Source organism: Arachis duranensis, chromosome 3, assembly GCF_000817695.3.
Source record: "Arachis duranensis cultivar V14167 chromosome 3, aradu.V14167.gnm2.J7QH, whole genome shotgun sequence".
Taxonomy (NCBI): domain Eukaryota; kingdom Viridiplantae; phylum Streptophyta; class Magnoliopsida; order Fabales; family Fabaceae; genus Arachis; species Arachis duranensis.
The window spans coordinates 2,384,899-2,404,074 of NC_029774.3; the positions used below are offsets into that span (position 1 = coordinate 2,384,899).

Here is a 19,176-nt window from a genome sequence, read left to right on the forward strand (position 1 = left end):
GGGGGTGAGGGTATTTTTGTCTACAAAAAATTAAAAGGATGAATTTAATAAAAAAAAAACGTAAAGGACGATTTTAAATAAAAAATTAGATGAGGGATGATTTCAATTTTAGTCCTGAACATTAGAAATCAAAATCATACTTACACCTGAAATTAATAACGTAGATTGTAGTGTCATTATTTGAAATATGTAGTTGTCCGAAATATTTCTTTAACATCTTGTTAATTGTTATTGCTACACTTTTTTTTTAAGATTCATATGTTGGTTAAATGTTGAATTTATCTAGTTTGACCTACTTAATAATCAAGTCATCATGAATTAGTATCAGTTGAAGATGCTGACGACAGTGCTAATTACAATAATAATTAAGATTTATCTATAAAGAATTTACGTATTTTTTAATAAAAAATGAATCACAAATCAACGAAAATAAGTTTGAAAATAAGCACAACATTTTTACTGTTATTGTTACACCTCTCACCATAGATCCCATAATACAAAACTCTAGAATAGTAGAATATATAGACCTTGCTCCCTAATGTACAATCAAAATCCCAATACAATTCACAACCTCTTGAATCGATACTAACGTGAGTGCTAAGTAGAGTAATTTTTTAAGTATTCTTATGCTGCTCACAACACAGCTACACTACACACTCACACCAATGGGTTCATATTCAATGACCAGCTAAGTCAACAACGCACGCACAGAAACATCTATTAATTAAGCATGTAAGGCCAGTACATGCTCAAAACTATATTCAAATAACCTTTTACATTCAACTTAGATAATCAATGAAACTTAAACTAAACCTAGATCTCTAAAGAGTAAAGACACGTCTATTGAAGAGTTCATTTTCACCGCGAAGTGCTAACTATTACCAGCCTCAGATCCAAGTGTGATATTTCATTTCTTTTTTTTAAGGTAATGTGGAGGAACCTAAGCCCAAGTGTGATATTGCCATGTTGGAATGGCAAGAGAATTAAGAAATCATTGTATGCCCCAAAATGTGTGTGCAGTGTTGTGTGTATTTTTTTTTTTAGGGCCTAGGGCCCTCTAAGCTCTAATGGAAAAAAAAGTCGACAATCTAATTTAAAGTTTACAGTGCTCTTTGGTGATTTAGTCCCACCAAATCCATAATTTGTACATTCTTAATTATTTTAGAAAATTCCTAATCAAAAGAAAGTGAAAAATATAGATAAAAAGTTTGTTATCAATTTTGTTATAATATACTAAAATTAAATATTTAACTAAATTGTGCCCTAAAAGCACCTTTTAAAAACATAATAATAATTTTTTATAATATTTTTGATGTATTTAATGCACTGAAAATTTTAAAAAAAATTATAAAATATTTTTGTAGAGTAAATACCCTTTTTGACTCCTGTCATTTTTGAAAATAGACAAGTCGTTCTCTAATGTTTGAAAAATGATAAATCGATCCATGTCCATTTCTTCCGTTAGACACTTAGATCTTTCTGTGACTCTCTTTGTTTAGATTTGACGGAAAAAACTGACATGTAACGGTGAGGTGGTGACTTGGTCGGAACACATCATATAAATTGGTTAGGACCACTTAATCCCTGCCCAATCAGCAAAACGATGTCGTTCTCAACCAAGAAAAAACACGCATTTTGAAGAGTCTCCCCCTTTCCCTTTACATCTATCTTCAATAGCCCGAAATCACCTTCACGTGACACACTAAATTACACCTTAACTTTAAAAAAGCGAAATATTTTCCTTTAACACACATGCATGCACGCACGCACATTACTCTTATTTTGATACCCTTAGTAATTGTTTGATCAAATAAAAATAGTTTAGTAATGGTTGAAGGATGATTAAAGAAGTTATTTGATCTTATTTGTTGTCCATTATTCTTCTAGCAGATGCCATTTGAAATTGTCTTTGTTTTTTTCCTTGGGAATTAGTTCGAAAGGAATTCTGATGGAGTATTACTTTAATGAATAAATTGAGACATTTTTTTCATTAAACATTGATTATATTAATTTCACAAATTTGGTGAAAATATTTAAGGTTTAGAGTATGCAAGTTATAAAGAGATTTATTGGTATAATGGTACAGTATCTAATTTAGAGGATGAATTATATGTTCTTAAAAAGAATAAAGAACGAAAAAGATGTGGAGGTATGATGAAAAGAACGAAAAAGAGAAACCATGAATGGAAAAGATAATTAAAATGGATAATGAATCATAAGAGTGTATGACGAATGGGCTTCATGCCAAACTACTAATGCGAAAGTGCCCGCCTGACTGATAGCCGAAGGTTGCTAATGCGGGAATGTCCGCCTAACTGATAGCATATGGAATGTGAATGGGTCTTGTGCTAAACTGCCAATGCGAAAGGGCCCGCCTAACTGATAGTCTGAGATAGCTAATGCGGGAATGTTCGCCTAACTGATAGCACTGTTCCTTACTGTGATACACATTGAAATGTTATTATAATGAGGCCTAATTGACACGGGTAACCGTGATGCCAAGGTGTCTAATTGACACAGTAAAGGGACCATATTCGGGGTTCACTCTGAGTAACGTCGGGTTGCGGGTAGACAACCGACGCATGAGCTCATGGCCTGCACTAGGAAAGGCATGCATCATGTGCATTTGTATATTTTGTTTGAGCGTGCATTGTCTTAGCTTGCTTAATTGTTTATAGGGGTGGAAAAATGCCAGACGGCCTGCCAGGGGCCTACAGCCTGGCCTGTGTTTGGCCTGGCCTGGCCTGGCCTGTTATAAAATAGGTACAGGTCCAGACTCTTTTAAAAGCCTTAATACATTAATAGGTCAGGCCCATGCTGACTAATTAGCTTTATAGGCCTGTCAGGCCTGCCTGAGCCTGTTAAAATATAATTAAATATATAAATAATTATTTATTATTAATAAAATTATGAGATATTTTAAATTTATTATATTTTATTATAAATATTTTTGTATATTTTAAATATGTTAGAAGTTTAAAATTTTTCATAAATATTAAATATATGACATATTATATATAACAATTTTATTAAAAAATAATTTTTTAAATAATATTTTTATTTTTGTAAAAAAAAATTATCAAATCTTTTAACCGGCTTCAGGCCAGGCCAGGCTAAATAACAGGCCGACCTAGTACTTTATAAAGAGCCTATAACAGGCTGCAGGGCAGGCTCAGGCCAATCAACTGTATGACAGGCCAGGCCTGTTCAGAGTAAAGCCTGACCTGGCCTGGCCTGTTTCCACCCCTAATTGTTTATTCACGTTAATCGCTAATTGCCTACTTGTTATATATGCTTTCTATATGTGTTTGACTTGTCTGTTTTGTCTGTCTATGCAAATTTAATGGAGTTGGAGGAACGGAGGAAAGGCGAAGAGATTGAGGATTTTGATCAGATGTTGATCAAGTTTAGAACTTTAGAGACCTACCCTCATTTATGGTTTTAGCTTTAGTTCCTTAAGATTTATAATCTGATTGTCGGTGTTCTAGGATTGCCTTTAACTTTTCCGGGACCTTGCTTATTATATATGTGGGCACCTTAACCATACTGAGAACCTTCGGTTCTCATCCCATACAATATTGTTGTTTTTCAGATGCAGGTCGAGATGCACCTCGATGAGTGTTTGAAGTTCCCTCTGCAAGCGAAGTTAGTAAATGGTCTAAATGGTCTTAATCAATTTAGATGATGTATTCATACTAAGTTACTATCTTATTATTATACGTCGGTTTTTTATATCGAGTCTAAATGGAGAGAACTATAAAAATAATTTAAATATCTAACAGAAAACAGGAGCTAATTTGTTATTTTTCAAATATTAAGGATCTAACCAAAAGCACATTTTAAAAATATAATAATAAATTTTTTTAAATATATTTTTAATAATTTTTATAAAATATTTTTTTTATAATATGTTTCATTTTTATCCTTAGGGCATAAGTCAGCAAAATCTTAAAATTAATTTCAAATTTACTAAAAATTTCAACTCTTTAATTATGCATTAGTTATTTTTCATTTTTATCCTTAGGGCATAAGTCAGCAAAATCTTAAAATTAATTTCAAATTTACTAAAAATTTCAACTCTTTAATTATGCATTAGTTATTTTTCCTTATTTGTTCCCTCGTGTCTTTGTTCTCTAATCCACCAGCGCATTATTACTCAGCAGATGAGAATCTAAGCAAAAAGCATAAAAAAAAGGGAACAATGCTTTGTGCAAATAATTCAGAAATCTCATTGGTCCATATACAAGTCACACGGATAACCATTTGAAACATATCACAGCCGTTGATAATATCCAATCAAACGCCCCAAACCCACTCACTTACACACCCACGAGACTCCTCTCACACTGTCCCAAGCTCAATAAAAGCCAAGACTCCACTCCCTCCGCCACCGCAATCACACCTCTTCCATTACCGGAAAAAGAAAAGAAAAAGAAAAGAAAAGTTAATTAAGGTTCTGATGGACAGCCCCGCTGTAAAAGGGAAGAAAGGAGCTGCCGGAAGGAGAGGCGGTGGTCCCAAGAAGAAGTCAGTGTCAAAGTCCGTCAAAGCCGGTCTCCAATTCCCCGTCGGAAGGATCGGTCGCTACTTGAAGAAAGGCCGTTATGCTCAGCGCGTGGGAAGCGGCGCTCCGGTTTATCTCGCCGCCGTTTTGGAATACCTAGCTGCTGAGGTATAATCACAATTACGAGTTCTTAGTAGATCTTCAATTATTATATTTCAATTTTGGAACTAAGATTTAATTTTAGGGTTAACAATTAGATCTCAGTGTCGATTGATTGCTGAAGCTAGATTTGCGAAATCTTACATTAAATTCGGTTGTTGATTGTTTTCTCTTTTGTTCATGTAGGTTTTGGAATTGGCTGGGAATGCTGCTAGGGATAACAAGAAGAACAGGATTATTCCAAGGCATGTGCTGTTAGCTGTGAGGAACGATGAAGAGCTTGGAAAATTGCTTGCTGGTGTTACCATTGCTCATGGTGGTGTTCTTCCTAACATTAACCCTGTGCTTTTACCTAAGAAGAGTCAAACCGCTGCTGCTAAGGAACCGAAGTCTCCATCTAAGGGCACAAAGTCTCCTAAGAAAGCTTAATTGACCATGCTTTTATGATTATGATATTTTGGTGTTAGGTTACTTTTGGTTTCTCTTTAATTTTAATGTATATCTGTTATTAGGTACCTTTAGTCCTTTTTAGGATGGCAGGAATATGTGATGCTTGTCATGGTATCCTCATTTGGAATTTATGGTGAATGGATTATTGGAAATAGCTCTTTTTTCATGTAGCAAAGATTAGAATTTGGATGTTAATGCAAATTGGCTTATGATATATTTCTATTATGTTATTTTCAATTTAGCAAAAATGGCATAAAGTGCGTCATGGATTGTATTTGTATTTTAGCGCAAATGTTATTATTGGACTAGATTTTCAGATGCGATTAGAATTATTATTTTTTTTTTTGCAATTGATTGTGAGTACAAAACTTCCCTCTCTCGGATTAGAGAGTAATTCAACATGTACTGAAATAATATAATTTTAATTATTTCTGATGAAAATTTGATGGCGGGAAACATAAAAGCCTGGAAGAACTGAATTTTAAGGGGAAGCACTTTTTATTTGCCGGTAATATAGGGATCATCCTAATAGACATTCAACAACTTTAGTATTACAATTTTCAATAGAGAATTCTGCTTGACCGAAAGTCACTTATGATATGAAATAGGATTGTGGTCAATTTGATATTGTTTTATTTTTACTTCGTTCATTCATAGTTTATTGGTTCATATCAAACGCGCGTTACGCATAAGACATTTCTCCTGTTCAAATGAATAATAACCTGTAATCAAGAGAAGAGTTATAGGGAATCTTAAACATATTTTTTTTGTAGTTTTGCACATTTAGTCCCGATGTATATTTTGGTGCTAAACTCTTCTTCGTTTAGAAATATTAAGCCATTTGTTAATGTAAAAATGTTAGGGTTCTTTTAGAGTTTGGATATATTTTGAGTAAAGCATCATTTTTGTTTTCAATATTTAGGGTAAGTCTTAAAATTATTCACAACGTTTCAATAGTCTTATTTAAGTACTTAATTTTTTAAAACCTCCTCAATGTTGTTCTGCAGATCCGTTAACAGAATTGACAGCGGCACAAAATTAAGATGATTTTGAAACGTTTGGAATAAAAATGATACATAAAAATAAATTTTAATTTTATCCTTCAATAATATCAATTTTTTACTATATATAATATTCAATTATTTTTTAATCACATCTAAGTAAATTACAATTAATTATATTACTTTCATTTTAAATAAATTAAATTTTTTTATAATTTTACTCTTAAAGATTTTTAGTTATCATGAAATATTTGTAAAATGATTAATATATAAACTAATTCTTTAAAATTATAAAAAATAAATTTATTTAAAATGAAAGTAATGTGATTAAGTGTAATTTATTTAGATGTAATTAAAAATAATTGAATCCTATGTACAGAAAAAAATTAAAATGATTGAAAAATAAAATTAAATTAAAATTTATTTTTATGTATCGCTTTTTTGTCCTTAACGTTTTCGTCTTATTTAAGTTTTAAGACAACTTTAAGACTCTAAACATTAGGATAAAGACAATATTTTTTTAAAGAAAAACATGGAGCCATATATATCTCTTTCTTTTAGTAATTATATGTAGTTGACTATAAAATTTATTTACGTAGCATTTACCTTGTTAATGGGAATGGCAGCGGATCTTTTTATATTTTTGGTCCCAGGCCTCAGATCCAAAGCTCACTTGAAATTACGTTTATGCGTATGATGTTTTAATTTAATTTATAACTTAATCTAGGCACCAGTTCTCTCCTCTGTTTGATAAATGTGCAATAAAATAAAGATCCAACGCTAGATATAAATATCCGGCAAGCTCACAGCTGCATTTGGTTTTTCTCATTTTCTTTAAGCCTTATATAAACTTGCAAACTTTGTGTTTACTTTTCTTGTTTCATAGAGGTTTAATCTAAGTCTTTTAGGAATTAAAAACAAAATTCGTAAATCAATGTGTAACAATCTATAATTTTCAATTCAAATTTGTTAGAACAAACAGTCTAACACAATCTTTAAAACATAAATTTCGTTTATTATTTGGAAGCATAAGGGTATTTAAAAAGTGTTAAACGTTGGATCAAATTTTAGATAAATTTTTTTTCAATATCATATTATTTATAGTATTGTGACTTTTGTTTTCAGTTTTTATCATTGAAAATTCATTATAAAATTTATTCTTTCGGTTATTCTTCACCTTTCTCATCTTTTCTACATGTATCATCATCTTTATTTTATTTTATAACTATCCTTTTTCACCTTCTTCATCTCCCATCTTTATTTTATTTCATCTTCTTCCTTGTGGCTTATCTCTTTTTTAGTGTTATATTATATTCATATATTGTAATGTATTTTTGTATTTTATGCACCTTATTGTTATTCTTATTAGTTTGATAAATTTGTTTGTCAGATTGCCTTTTCTTATTATAGTTTATAATTATTAGACATTATCAATTATGTTCATATATAATTATTCTAGTTTACTAGATTTTACAAAAAAATTAAAATTAATTTTATATTTAGATATTGCATGTAAAAAGATTTTTTTATCTATCAATTATTTTTGAGTATAATAATATATTTTTGAGAAAATTTCATTCCCCTCTTCTGCGAAATGCTAAAATGACACTCCCATCCCCTCTATTTTATAAATATATATTTTTCTCCCTTCTAACTTTTAAAAAATCTCCTCTTTAATCCATTTAAAACTTTTTGTATTAACTAATGTTAACTTTATCCATTTTATAAGAAAAAATAATTTTTTAAGAAAAATACCAATTACCAAAAATTTTATTTCTTATCATTAAATTTTGCTTACCAAAATAATCTTTAATAAATTATTCTTTTATTGATTAAATTATTTTTAAAAAGATTAATAATTATATTTTTTTTAAAATATTTAAAATAATATATATTGATATCAAAATATTAATAGTAAAACATAAAAATAATTCTTAACAAAAATTTTGGTAAAATCACAATTTAATAATTTAAAAATTATTGAAGGGTAGATATCTTAGAAAAAAAGTTTAATTATGAATTTTTTTAAAGTATTTTGGTAAAAATATAATTTTGTCAATAAAAAATAATTTATTAAAGGATATTTTGGTAAGTAAAATTTAATGATAAAAAATAAAATTTTTGTTAATGGGTATTTTTTCAAAAAATAATTTATTTTTTCTTAAAAAATGGATAAAGTTAATATTAGTTAACACAAAAAATTTAAAATGGATTAAAGATGACGTTTCTTATAAGTTAGAAGGGAGGAAATTGTACATTTATAAAATAGAGAGAGTGTCACTTTAGCATCTCGCAAGGGAGGGGAGTGAAATTTTTTCTATATTTTTTTGTTTATTTATTATGTGAAAAATATTTTTTTTTAATTTTAAAAAAATATAAATTGTAGTTTCTCAAAAAAGATGTTTTTTTATTGGGTAAAGTACTAAATTGATCCCCTATGTTTGGGCGTAACCCTGTCTTGAAAAAGGTTTAAAGTATCTTATTTAAATCCAAAAAAGATTCATTTAGTCTACATATAGTCCCACCTTGAGGTCAAAGTTAAATAATTAATGGAATATCTTAGGTGACAGTACAAGGTCGATAATCTAAAGATTAAATACAAGGTATAAAAGTACGAAATCAATAATGGATGTCTTAATATATTTATTTATCATTTTTCTTACAATTTAAATGAAATATTTTCTATAGAACTAAGGAGAATATTAAATAAATGTATTGATGTATCCATGGTTGATTTTGTACCTTTGGAGCTTGTATTTATTCTCTAAATTATCGACATAGTAGTTCTTGCACTGCTATCACGTAGGACATTTCGTTAACTATTTAAGTTTGACCTTAAGGTGGGACTACGTTGAAGTTAAATGAAATTTTTTTAGATTCAAATAGGATACTTTAAAACTTAAGGATTAAAACAGAATTAAGTCCAAACGTAAGGGATCAATTTAGTACTTTATCTTTTTTTATTTTTTTTTGGTATTTTTATTTTTACTACTAAAAATTTACTAAACACACTAACAAATTAAAAAAAAATCTAGTGATTTAATAACACCTAATAAGTACTTAATATTGTAATTTAAAATTCTGTAATCTGAAAAATGTTAAAACAATAATATTAAAAGCTTAATCTAAGCTTTATCTTTTTAGTAATTTTACATTCAAAAGTAATTTCGCCTAGGCCACGATTATAGTGTCTTTTAATATGGTGACTTTAAATGTCTATACATTGATCTACCAATCCAAAAGTAACACATGACATGATATCTTTTGTAATTAGCAATTTTGAATTTCACTTGACTAATATTAATGCTTAATTAATAAGAATAATTTTATACTTTAAACATTTTATGCAGGATAAAATGATTAGTTTAATTAAAAATAAAAAAAAGTCATAAATGATTATTTACTAATGTAAGAAAAAAATTAATGCAGTATAAATATTTTTAAAAGTTGTTATTTTTTTAATTTTGGGCGGTAGTAGTGACTCCATTTTTGGCAAGAAAAAAAACGATTTTTCGATAATAATCTAAAAATGACTACATTATACTATAAATTATTTTTTATTGTCAAAAAATATAATAAATAGTCTAATTTTTTTCTTTTATTTATAGACCCATACGCATGCCATTATTTATTAATAGACCTGAAATTAAAACATGCCATCGATCGATCAATTTTTTATTTTGTATGGTTGGAATTTTGCTAGTATGAAATTAGATATGTGTGCTTATTTCTATACTAACATTTGTGAATATTTTATTCTTTAACTTTGATAAAAATAGACAGCAAAAATTAAAAAAAAAAAAGTATGAGGTTGAAGATGACTAGGGGGTCATGGGCCAGTCAACAAACAGACCCGACCCGGAGCACCAAGCCTTGTGGCCCAATCCACTATCTTCTTCGGAGGATGTTATGTGCTGCTCCATGGATGGTGGCTAATGGATCTTATTGAGCCTGAGGTTCCGCCGTTCACCGCTGGTGCAGCCTCCGGCCATTTGACTTGACAATGCCACTGCTTTCTCGGGTTACAAGGCTTACTCTTCAATGTCGTCTTACCCTCTAAAACAGCAACATTGTCCTGTTCTTCTTAGCATCTTCTGAACCGATCTCTATGGCTACCATGTTGGTCCGCCTTCAATCATAGGATGCGAAAACAGTGGCTTCAACAACCTAAGCGTCGCATACCCATTCTCGAGCCTTTAAACCGTAATTTCTGATCGGTATCCCTAACTATCCCACCACCACGGAGAAGTAGTTAGCAATACTCACGGCATCGTACATCTCCGTTCCTTGAATCTGTTGATTTCTTGATGTAACTTCTTTTGTTTGCTCTATTAAAAGGATTTTTTTTAAATAAAATAAAAAATATTGCTCCAAACTTGATTTTTTAATTTTAATTTTTTAAATACGATTTTTTTTTTTTTTTTTTTACATTTAGGGCAAGTTCGCCGTACTATCTGGCAAATATAGAATTAGCCTTGTACTCCAACGAACTTCAATACACTTCTTCATAAATATCGGATTGGATAAGGAAAAAAGTTGTAAGGTTAACGATGGCAACCATTATCATTGTTTTCAAAATACGTAAGAGTACACAGGAATAAGTCATTTTTTTTGGAAAATAGTGATTTTTTTTAATTTTAATTAAAAAATTCTTGTTAAATGTGATTTATTCCTGTGTGCCTGTATATTTTTGAAGACGATGAAAATCATGTTTCTTGTCTGTGTACTTTTGTGTATTCCTATCTATTATTGGAGACAATCATAATGACTTAAAAATGGAAATTTCCGAAAATTTAGGCGAAGTTAGCCGGGGTTGGGCGAACTCACTCAAAACAAAAAAAAAAATTGCATTCCTGACATTAAAGTTGGAATATTGGATTTGGGAAAATAATAATTTTTCAATCCCGCGACATAACCAACAAGATTCTGCCAACTCCTGCCAATTCTTGTTTATGATTGGGTCTAATGGAAGTGTATTTTTTATGGCTGTGTCTAATAAAAATGTCTTTGTGGATGTGTCTCCTGGATGTCTCTCCTTATACATGTGTATTCTAATAGAGATGTCTTTGATCGGATTGAGAAGGTGAAAATAAGATAGAGGCAGCGCGCTGCGGGAGACGGCAGCGACACATGGCGAAGGGGAAGGTGCCGCAGAGGTCCTGCAGAGAAGAAGATTGCCCATGCAAAGTGCGCGTTGCGGAGACGGAGATTGGTTGCGGAGGACACCGACACTGCCCAGAGGATCGTCAGAGGCGGCAGCGCAGACGCGAACCACTACACGCATTTCGAGTAGTGCAACTAACGGCTCGAGGCAGCGGCAGCAGCTCCACGGGAAGGGGGTTCCGCGTGACGGTGAAGACAACAGTGGTGAAGGCTCCATGAGGTGACGACGAAAACAATAGTAGCGAAGGGGATGCGATGCGACGATCGTAGACGCGTAATGTGAGCAGTGGTTTTGTGAAGAGCATGTTCAGCAAGTGGTGAACGGTGGAGGCAGAGGATGCAACGGCAACTGATGCCCGAGTGAGGGAGAATGCATGGGTGAGTGACGACGACGCAGTTAAGAGTTGCTGCGGAAGAGGGTTGGGTGACACCTTCCTCGATTCATGTTGCTGCTCTCCTCGGCGCGGTTAGAAATCCTTATAATTCAATTATTTTATTAATTTAAGTCAATTCAATGTTAATTGTAATTAAAATATAATAATTAATTATTATTGACAATAAATTTGCAGATACTATATTAGTATCCTATATTTTTTCATAATTTTTTTATTTTATTTCAAAAAAAATTCCTGTATTAAAATGTTCTTTGTTGTTTCTTTTTACATGTGGGATACCAGTTGTTGAAAATTAAAAAGAAAATAGATTCTAACAAAAAAATAATAATAATAATTTAATGTTATTAAAACTAACTAGATTACTATAACAAATAAACTACTTTAAAAGTGCTAAGTTAGTCAAACAAATAGTCTTTTCCTCCACATGCGAGCATCTGATGATTTGTTTATCCATAGCAAGTATAACCATCATAATTTGTGGACTCCATAAACGGCACCTAATTAGTTCTTGTTATCCAAATATTTTTTTCAATTATAATTACTTTTTAAATCAAAATATCTAAATATAAACTACATTAAAACAAACTTATACTTAATAAAATTAAGTTGAACTCAATCGTAATTTATAAGAGCTAAACCAAAAATACACATAATGGTTGGCCTAACTTGTAACTATTATCTATTGTATGTAAATTCTGCCTTTGATTTTAATCAAAGAACATATTCTAACCTAAAAAAAAAAAAATAGAAACACGGAAATTCGAGGTTGAAATGTTGAATACTTAAAATCTACACAACTCAAATATCTATCCTATTTTTTGTTCTTAAGTTTGTGTGAAAAATATATATACTTTTTCCATTATATTTAAGATTGAATACAACTTTGGCATTTATTCCTTTGATAATTTAATCAAAAAACAAAATCAAGGGCCGTAATAATATTTGGACAAATCCTTCGAACCCTTGTTCATCTACACCTTTTCATAGGAAATATATAAACCTCCAAACTTTGTGTTTACTTTTCCTGCTTTATATAGGTCTAATTTAAGTCTTTCAGGAATCAGAAACAAAATTCATAAATCAATGTATAACAATCTATAAATTTTACTTCAAATTTGTTACAGCAAACAGTAACACAATCTTTAAAACATAGATCTAACCTTTTTCTTGATGGGGACACAGGAATAACCAAAACAAACATTATCCTTATGTTAGTTTGATTTGTTTCAACGGTTTTTCGGTCTCGAAAAACATCATTTTCAAGTGTCTAGTCAAATGTTTGAAGAAAATGGTAATAAGTTACTAGGCTAAAAAACCATGGACAAATTGCATTGGTATTAAAGCTACAAGAATGATTTGAAACGAGCTGCTTTCAATTCGCTTTAGAACCCTACATCATTGAGATAACTTTAAACCATAAAAGCATTACATTCTTTTCCAAGGGACTGTTCTAAGAGAAGAATCTAACAACATACATATACATGAAAAATAAAAGTTCCAAAACAAACTAATAACAACAACTTAGCATCATCAACTATAAGATCAAGCCTTCTTAGGAGACTTAGTGCCCTTAGATGGAGACTTTGGTTCCTTGGTAGCAGTTTGAGATTTCTTTGGCAACAGAACAGGGTTTATGTTAGGAAGGACACCACCATGAGCAATGGTAACACCAGCAAGCAATTTTCCAAGCTCCTCATCGTTCCTCACAGCTAACAACACATGCCTTGGAATAATCCTATTCTTCTTGTTGTCTCTAGCAGCATTCCCAGCCAACTCCAACACCTACAATAATGTTAAATTTCCCAAATTAAATTCCAAACCCTAAAATTTAATACGCAATGTAGTAATAATAATCGAAGATCTAAGAAGTAATTATAGCTCATTATTGTTATCAACAGATACCTCGGCGGCTAGGTATTCCAAAACGGCGGCGAGGTAAACCGGAGCACCAGTTCCGACGCGCTGAGAGTAACGGCCTTTCTTCAGGTAGCGTCCGATTCTTCCGACGGGGAATTGGAGACCGGCTTTGACGGACCTTGAGACTGGCTTCCTCTTGGGACCACCGCCTCTCCTGCCGGCGGCTCCTTTTTTGGTTTTTCCGGCGGGGCTGTCCATGAAGAAAGTTTACGGAAAGGATGAGTTTTTTGGGTGAGAAGAGAGTGATGATGATGAAGATGGTGGAAGCGATTGCTGTCGGGTTTGGATTTATTGAGGTTCGGCAGGGGCCAGGTGACTACGAGGATCAACTATGTGGACGGATTCTGAACGTTAGATTATATCTTAATCAACGGTTATGGCCCTTTTTAGTTTGTGATCTATGTCACTCCTGAATGGACCAATGGAATTCCAGTATTCTTTGTATCTTTTATATTTTTTCTTTTATATCAGAATTCTTAATTTTCTGTATTATTAATTTATTATGTATAAAATAAATATAATAATTATCGAAATAAATAATTTAAAAAATATTTATCAAAATAAATATTTTTCTTATCTCGTTTACACTTTAAAATTGTTGTACTAATAAGTGTATTTGATCGTCTAAATAATATTTGAGGGAGTCAGGGTCGATCTCACGAGGATTGTGGTTTGAAGAAAGCTATGGTTATCTTGCAGATCTTAGTCAGGCAAATAAGAAGGTTGCATGATTATAGAATTTAGGATTATTATAATAGGCTGCTAATACTTTAAGGATAGAATTGAGAGTTGGAGTTGCCTTGTCTTTCTGAATTAATTTTGGTATCACTGTCTTCTTTGCTTGTGAATGATGTCTTTTATGGCAGGCTGTATGTGATCAATGCTATGGGCTGTGGTCATTGATCTCCTCTGCTATAGATTGAATGCCATTGGCCGTGGTCATCCAATCCAAAGAAGGGTGAAGCGCTAGCAGTTCATTCTCTTGGCGATCCTACTCAAAACGCCACAGACAAGGTCGAATCTTACGGATCAGAGAACGCTGCTTCTTTAGATTCTAGCCTATACCACGGAGACCCTGAACTCCACAAGTTAAAACTATTCCCATTTGTTCTGAAAAATTGAGCAAAAGATTGGTGGGATATTGCACCCAGAGGAAGTATGAACACCTGGGATCAGGTTATTACCAAATTCCTAAAAAGGTTCTCTCCCTTGCAGAGATTGCCTAAGTCAGCAACAAATGTTTAGACCCCAGTCAGGACAGAAGTTCTAGACAAGGAGACTGTAGCCACACCTTTTGACGAGAGTTATAATGCTCCTAGACACCTGAGTAGGGTAATATTCCTCTTACTGAGTTGTCTGAGGAAGTGCAGTCCCAAATGACCCTCACATAAAGCATGAGGCTCTCTGAGAAGGTGAGACAATAGTCTTCACCAAAGAGGCCGAACTTCAGAAGTTTGCTACTGAGGGACTTATGGCAATCATGGACCAGAAGAATCCTGGGACTGCCATTGAGCACGCCCCTATAGAAGAGAATGAACCTCAAGTTGATTCTTCTCTAGGCGTGCAAGAGGAGTATGTGATGATCACAGAGCTCGCTCTTGCAGAGGTGAAAGAACCTCAAGAGCCACATTTCCTTGACATGTAGAAAGAACTCGCAGATGAGCAGTTAGCTCATTTCCCAACAGCCCTTAAGGAGATGCAAGTCAATATCTCTTTTACAGATGTATTGGAAAAAATGACCCCTATACGACCTATCTAAAAGACATTCTTTTTGAAAAGAAGGATCTAAGGGGAGATGAAATAGAGATACTTACTGAGAAGTACAGTATCCTGATTCAGCATAAGCTGCCAAGGAAGATGTCAGATCCATGGAGCTTTCAGATCCTATGGACTACTGGAAAGATCATTTTTGACAAAATCCTGTATGATCTTGGGTTAAGTTTAAATCTGACACCTTCTACTGAGGTTGAGGCTGAATCTAAAGAAGTTGAAAAGGCGTTGAACGCCAGTGAGGAAGCCCTCACTGGGCGTTCAACGCCAAGATGGTAGAGAGCTAGGCGCTGAACGCCCCTCACTGGGCGTTCAACGCCCATCCTGTCAGCAGAGCTGGCGTTGAACGCCAGCCAGGGAGCACTGGCTGGGCGTTCAACGCCCAAACATCCAGGAACTCTAGCGTTGAACGCCAATGAAGAACCCCTCACTGGGCGTTCAATGCCCACACACCCAGGGAAGCTGGCGTTGAACGCCAGCAAGGATACCCCTGCTAGGCGTTCAATGCCCAAAATGTTAAAGGGGCTGGCGTTGAACGCCAGTAAGGATGCACAGCATGGGCGTTCAACGTCCAATAAGCTAACAGATTTGGCGTTAAACACCAGTAAAAGCACACCTTCTGAATGCTCAATACCCACTCAAGAAATCCCTACCAAAAAATTAAAGGAAGTCAAGGCTCATATAGAGACCATAGATGTTTCTTTGTATGCACTTCTGCAGTGCAAGAGTTCTGATGAACACTCACCCTCATATGAGGATGAAGACACTGGAGAAGAGCAAGTTGCTCGGTACCTAGGAGCTCTTATGAAGCTGAATGCCAAACTATTTGGTACAAAGCCTTTTGAGGAAGAACCTCCATTGCTTTTCAGCAGAAGCTACCTCAGAAGCTTCTAGATCCTGGACGTTTTTCTGATTCCTTGCACCATAGGCACCATGACCTCTGAGAATGCTCTATGTGACCTAAGGTAAAGTATAGTAATGGAGAAGTTGAAAATCCAAGAGGAAACAAGGATTACCTTGCATAAGGACTGGATGGTATTCAAAGTTCTTGACCCTCCACTATCCCCTGACAAGGGAGGCACTTGCATAAAAGATTCAGCATCCAAGCCTCCTCCCTTGGATGAAACCAATTCAATCCCTCCTAAGACCAAACATAAATTTGGTGTGGGATGTACACTATCCACAGAGGAGGAAGGCCCCAAAAGGAAGATACCTAGGGGCTGGAAAAACAAAAATATCCTTACTGAGGGCTTTTCACCATGGAAGATGGTGGTATTTTCTTATCTCATCGTGGTATTTACCATGGAAGAGGGAAGTGATAAAAAGGGACACCAATATAATGCTGCAAGCCCAACCCTGCCTTAGGCAGTGAACAAGATCCTGTCTCTTGAGCGTATTACACTATTCTATGAGAGCACAGGAAGGAAGCTCCCAGTAAGGAGTAAGAGACTATCTTCCTCCTTGAAAGGAGTTGTCCGTCAAGCTAATGACATTAAAGAAGCGCTTGTTGGGAGGCAACCCATCCTTAATTAATTATTTATTTCCTTTTGTTTTGTTTTGTTTTGTTTTTCTTTTAGGGTCATGATCATATGCAGCAATCAAAATAGAAACAGAATTCATAGCAATGAAAACAGAACACTTTGGACGGTCATTGATCTCCTCTGCTACAGATTGAGCGCCATTGGCCATGGTCATCCAATCTGACGAAGGGTGAAGCTCTAGCAGATCATTCTCCTGACGATCCTGCTCAAAACGTCACAGACAAGGTCGAATCTTCCGGATCAGAGAATATTGATTCTTTGGATTCTAGCCTATACCACAGAGATCCTAATCTTCGCCTATCATTCAGGATATTTTCGTTTACTTCATATTTTCGCCAAAAACTTGGTGCGCACGAATCCTCATATCTTTGTACAGCAGTACCAGCCAGTGCACTGAGTCGTCAAAGTAATACCTGAGCGAGTCAGGGTTGATCCCATGAGGATTGTGGTTTGAAGCAAGTTATGGTTATCTTGCAGGTCTTAGTTAGGCGAAATCCGAAAGTTTATATGTTTTGATGATAAGGGGAAACTATTCATAAAAGGAATAAAGAAAAAGGTCTAATATATAAATAGAGATAGGAATAGAGTTGAGGATTCGAGTTACTTTGTCTTTCTGAATTAACTATGGTATTACTGCTCTCTTTGCTTGTGAGTCATTTCTTCAAAGACAGGCTGTATGTGATTGACACTGGTTTGAGCAGCTGCCAATACTCCTCTAAATCTGAACCCCAAGTTTAGTGCGGATCCATTCTAATTGAGGGTGAAGCTCGTACAGTCCATTCTCCTTAATGATCCTATTCAAAACGCCACAAACAAGGTCGGATCTTCCGAATCAGAGAATGCTGCACCGTGGGTTCTAGCCTCTACCACAGAGACCCTAGTCTCCCCGTAAATTGGCTGAACTGATGTCTCGAGAAGTCTCCAACGAAGTCGTGGATTAGCCATCTGAGAGACGTATATTCAAGCTGGTGGTTCATCATTGTCTGATGAAAGACGCACTCTGAATCCATGTAGAATGTGATAACCTTATGCCAGTTCAACGCATTCATATTGATGAAGAACAAATATATATTTTAGAATTAATCAAACACGCATACTTTACACACTATATTCGAATTTTACATTGTATTTTACTTTCAGTATGAGTTTCTAAACCTCTTAGGTTGAAGGGAGAAGCCTTGCTGAGTCCTATGAACTAATAAAAGTACGAGATAATTTTTCATGTATTTCGTTTACATTGTAAATGAGATAAGACAGGTGGACGCAACACGTGTATTGTAAACGAGATACATGTATTTAAAAAAATTGAAAATAATAAAAAATATTAATAATATCAATAATCCAAACTTTTAGCATACAATTAGTACATAAAAAAGTTGGTAGAAGAGATTAAAATTGATATGTTTGATCAATTAGTACTAAAAAAAGTACATAAAAATTATGATCCAATTGGATTGATTTAAATTTCAAAAATAAAAACAACCGTTTGACAATTATTAGGAGAGATTGATAGGATAATGGGAAGAGAATTGAAACCGTTATCTCATACGTGAATAGTGTGGGAGATAACGTGAGAGATAACCGTTTCAATTCTCTTCCCACTATTCCATCAAACGGTTATCTCATCTTTTTGTGTTTTATATATCACATCAACTTCACCCTTTCCATCTTTCGATTTTTAGAAGTTGGCACAATTATCGTATTTATTCTCATCATGGAACTTAACCACGGTACGAATTTTTTATTTTTCAAATTTAAATAAATCCAATTGGATTATAATTTAATATAAAATTTTGTATGTACTCTTTTTGAATACTATTTGATCAAATATATCAATTTTAATCTCTCTTACTAATTTTTGTATGTACTAATTGCATGCTAAAAGTTTAGATTGTTAATATTATTAATATTTTTTATTATTTTTTTAAAAAAAATTTCTTAAAAAAATATATACATGTATCAGTGTAAACGAGATATTCACATGTTACGTCCACCTGTCTTATCTTGTTTACATTGTAAACGAGACACGTGCAAAATTATCTCATTTACAATGTAAACGCGATAAGAAAAAATATTTATTTTGATAATTTTTTTTTTAAATTATTTATTTCGATAATTATTATATTTATTTAATTTATAAAAATAAAAAATACTTGAAAGTTAAAACAAGAGAATTACAAAAGAGGATGAGATAGCTAGGTATATATATTTTTAGTAAGTAGGATAAAATATGTATTTTTTTAAAATTTAAAAAAATTATTTTTTAATATTTAAAA

The 19,176-nt window shown here is 33.1% G+C and overlaps 2 protein-coding genes across 2 annotated transcripts; one reads left to right on the top strand and one right to left on the bottom strand.

The window, feature by feature from the left end:
* The first annotated feature begins 4,367 nt into the window (after positions 1-4,367).
* LOC107476866 (histone H2A) lies at positions 4,368-5,327 on the top strand. Its single transcript, XM_016096795.3, has 2 exons — positions 4,368-4,672; positions 4,850-5,327. The coding sequence occupies exons 1-2, from the start codon at positions 4,460-4,462 to the stop codon at positions 5,090-5,092; spliced, it is 456 nt and encodes a 151-aa protein (XP_015952281.1). The 5' UTR covers positions 4,368-4,459; the 3' UTR covers positions 5,093-5,327.
* Positions 5,328-13,024: 7,697 nt separating this feature from the next.
* On the bottom strand, positions 13,025-13,856 carry LOC107476865 (histone H2A). Its single transcript, XM_016096794.2, has 2 exons — positions 13,575-13,856; positions 13,025-13,454 (listed from the first exon to the last, which is right to left on the bottom strand). Exons 1-2 carry the CDS (start codon positions 13,785-13,787, stop codon positions 13,215-13,217), a joined length of 453 nt encoding a protein of 150 aa, XP_015952280.1. The 5' UTR covers positions 13,788-13,856; the 3' UTR covers positions 13,025-13,214.
* Between the last annotated feature and the right edge of the window lie 5,320 nt (positions 13,857-19,176).

What these genes read in the sequence shown, in the direction of transcription:
- LOC107476866 (XM_016096795.3), top strand. Translation starts at nt 4,460, where the DNA reads ATGGACAGCCCCGCTGTAAAAGGGAAGAAAGGAGCTGCCGGAAGGAGA. An exon ending in TGGAATACCTAGCTGCTGAG is followed by an intron (nt 4,673 to 4,849) that starts GTATAATCACAA and finishes TTGTTCATGTAG; the next exon opens with GTTTTGGAATTGGCTGGGAA.
- LOC107476865 (XM_016096794.2), bottom strand. Translation starts at nt 13,787, where the DNA reads ATGGACAGCCCCGCCGGAAAAACCAAAAAAGGAGCCGCCGGCAGGAGA. An exon ending in TGGAATACCTAGCCGCCGAG is followed by an intron (nt 13,455 to 13,574) that starts GTATCTGTTGAT and finishes ACATTATTGTAG; the next exon opens with GTGTTGGAGTTGGCTGGGAA.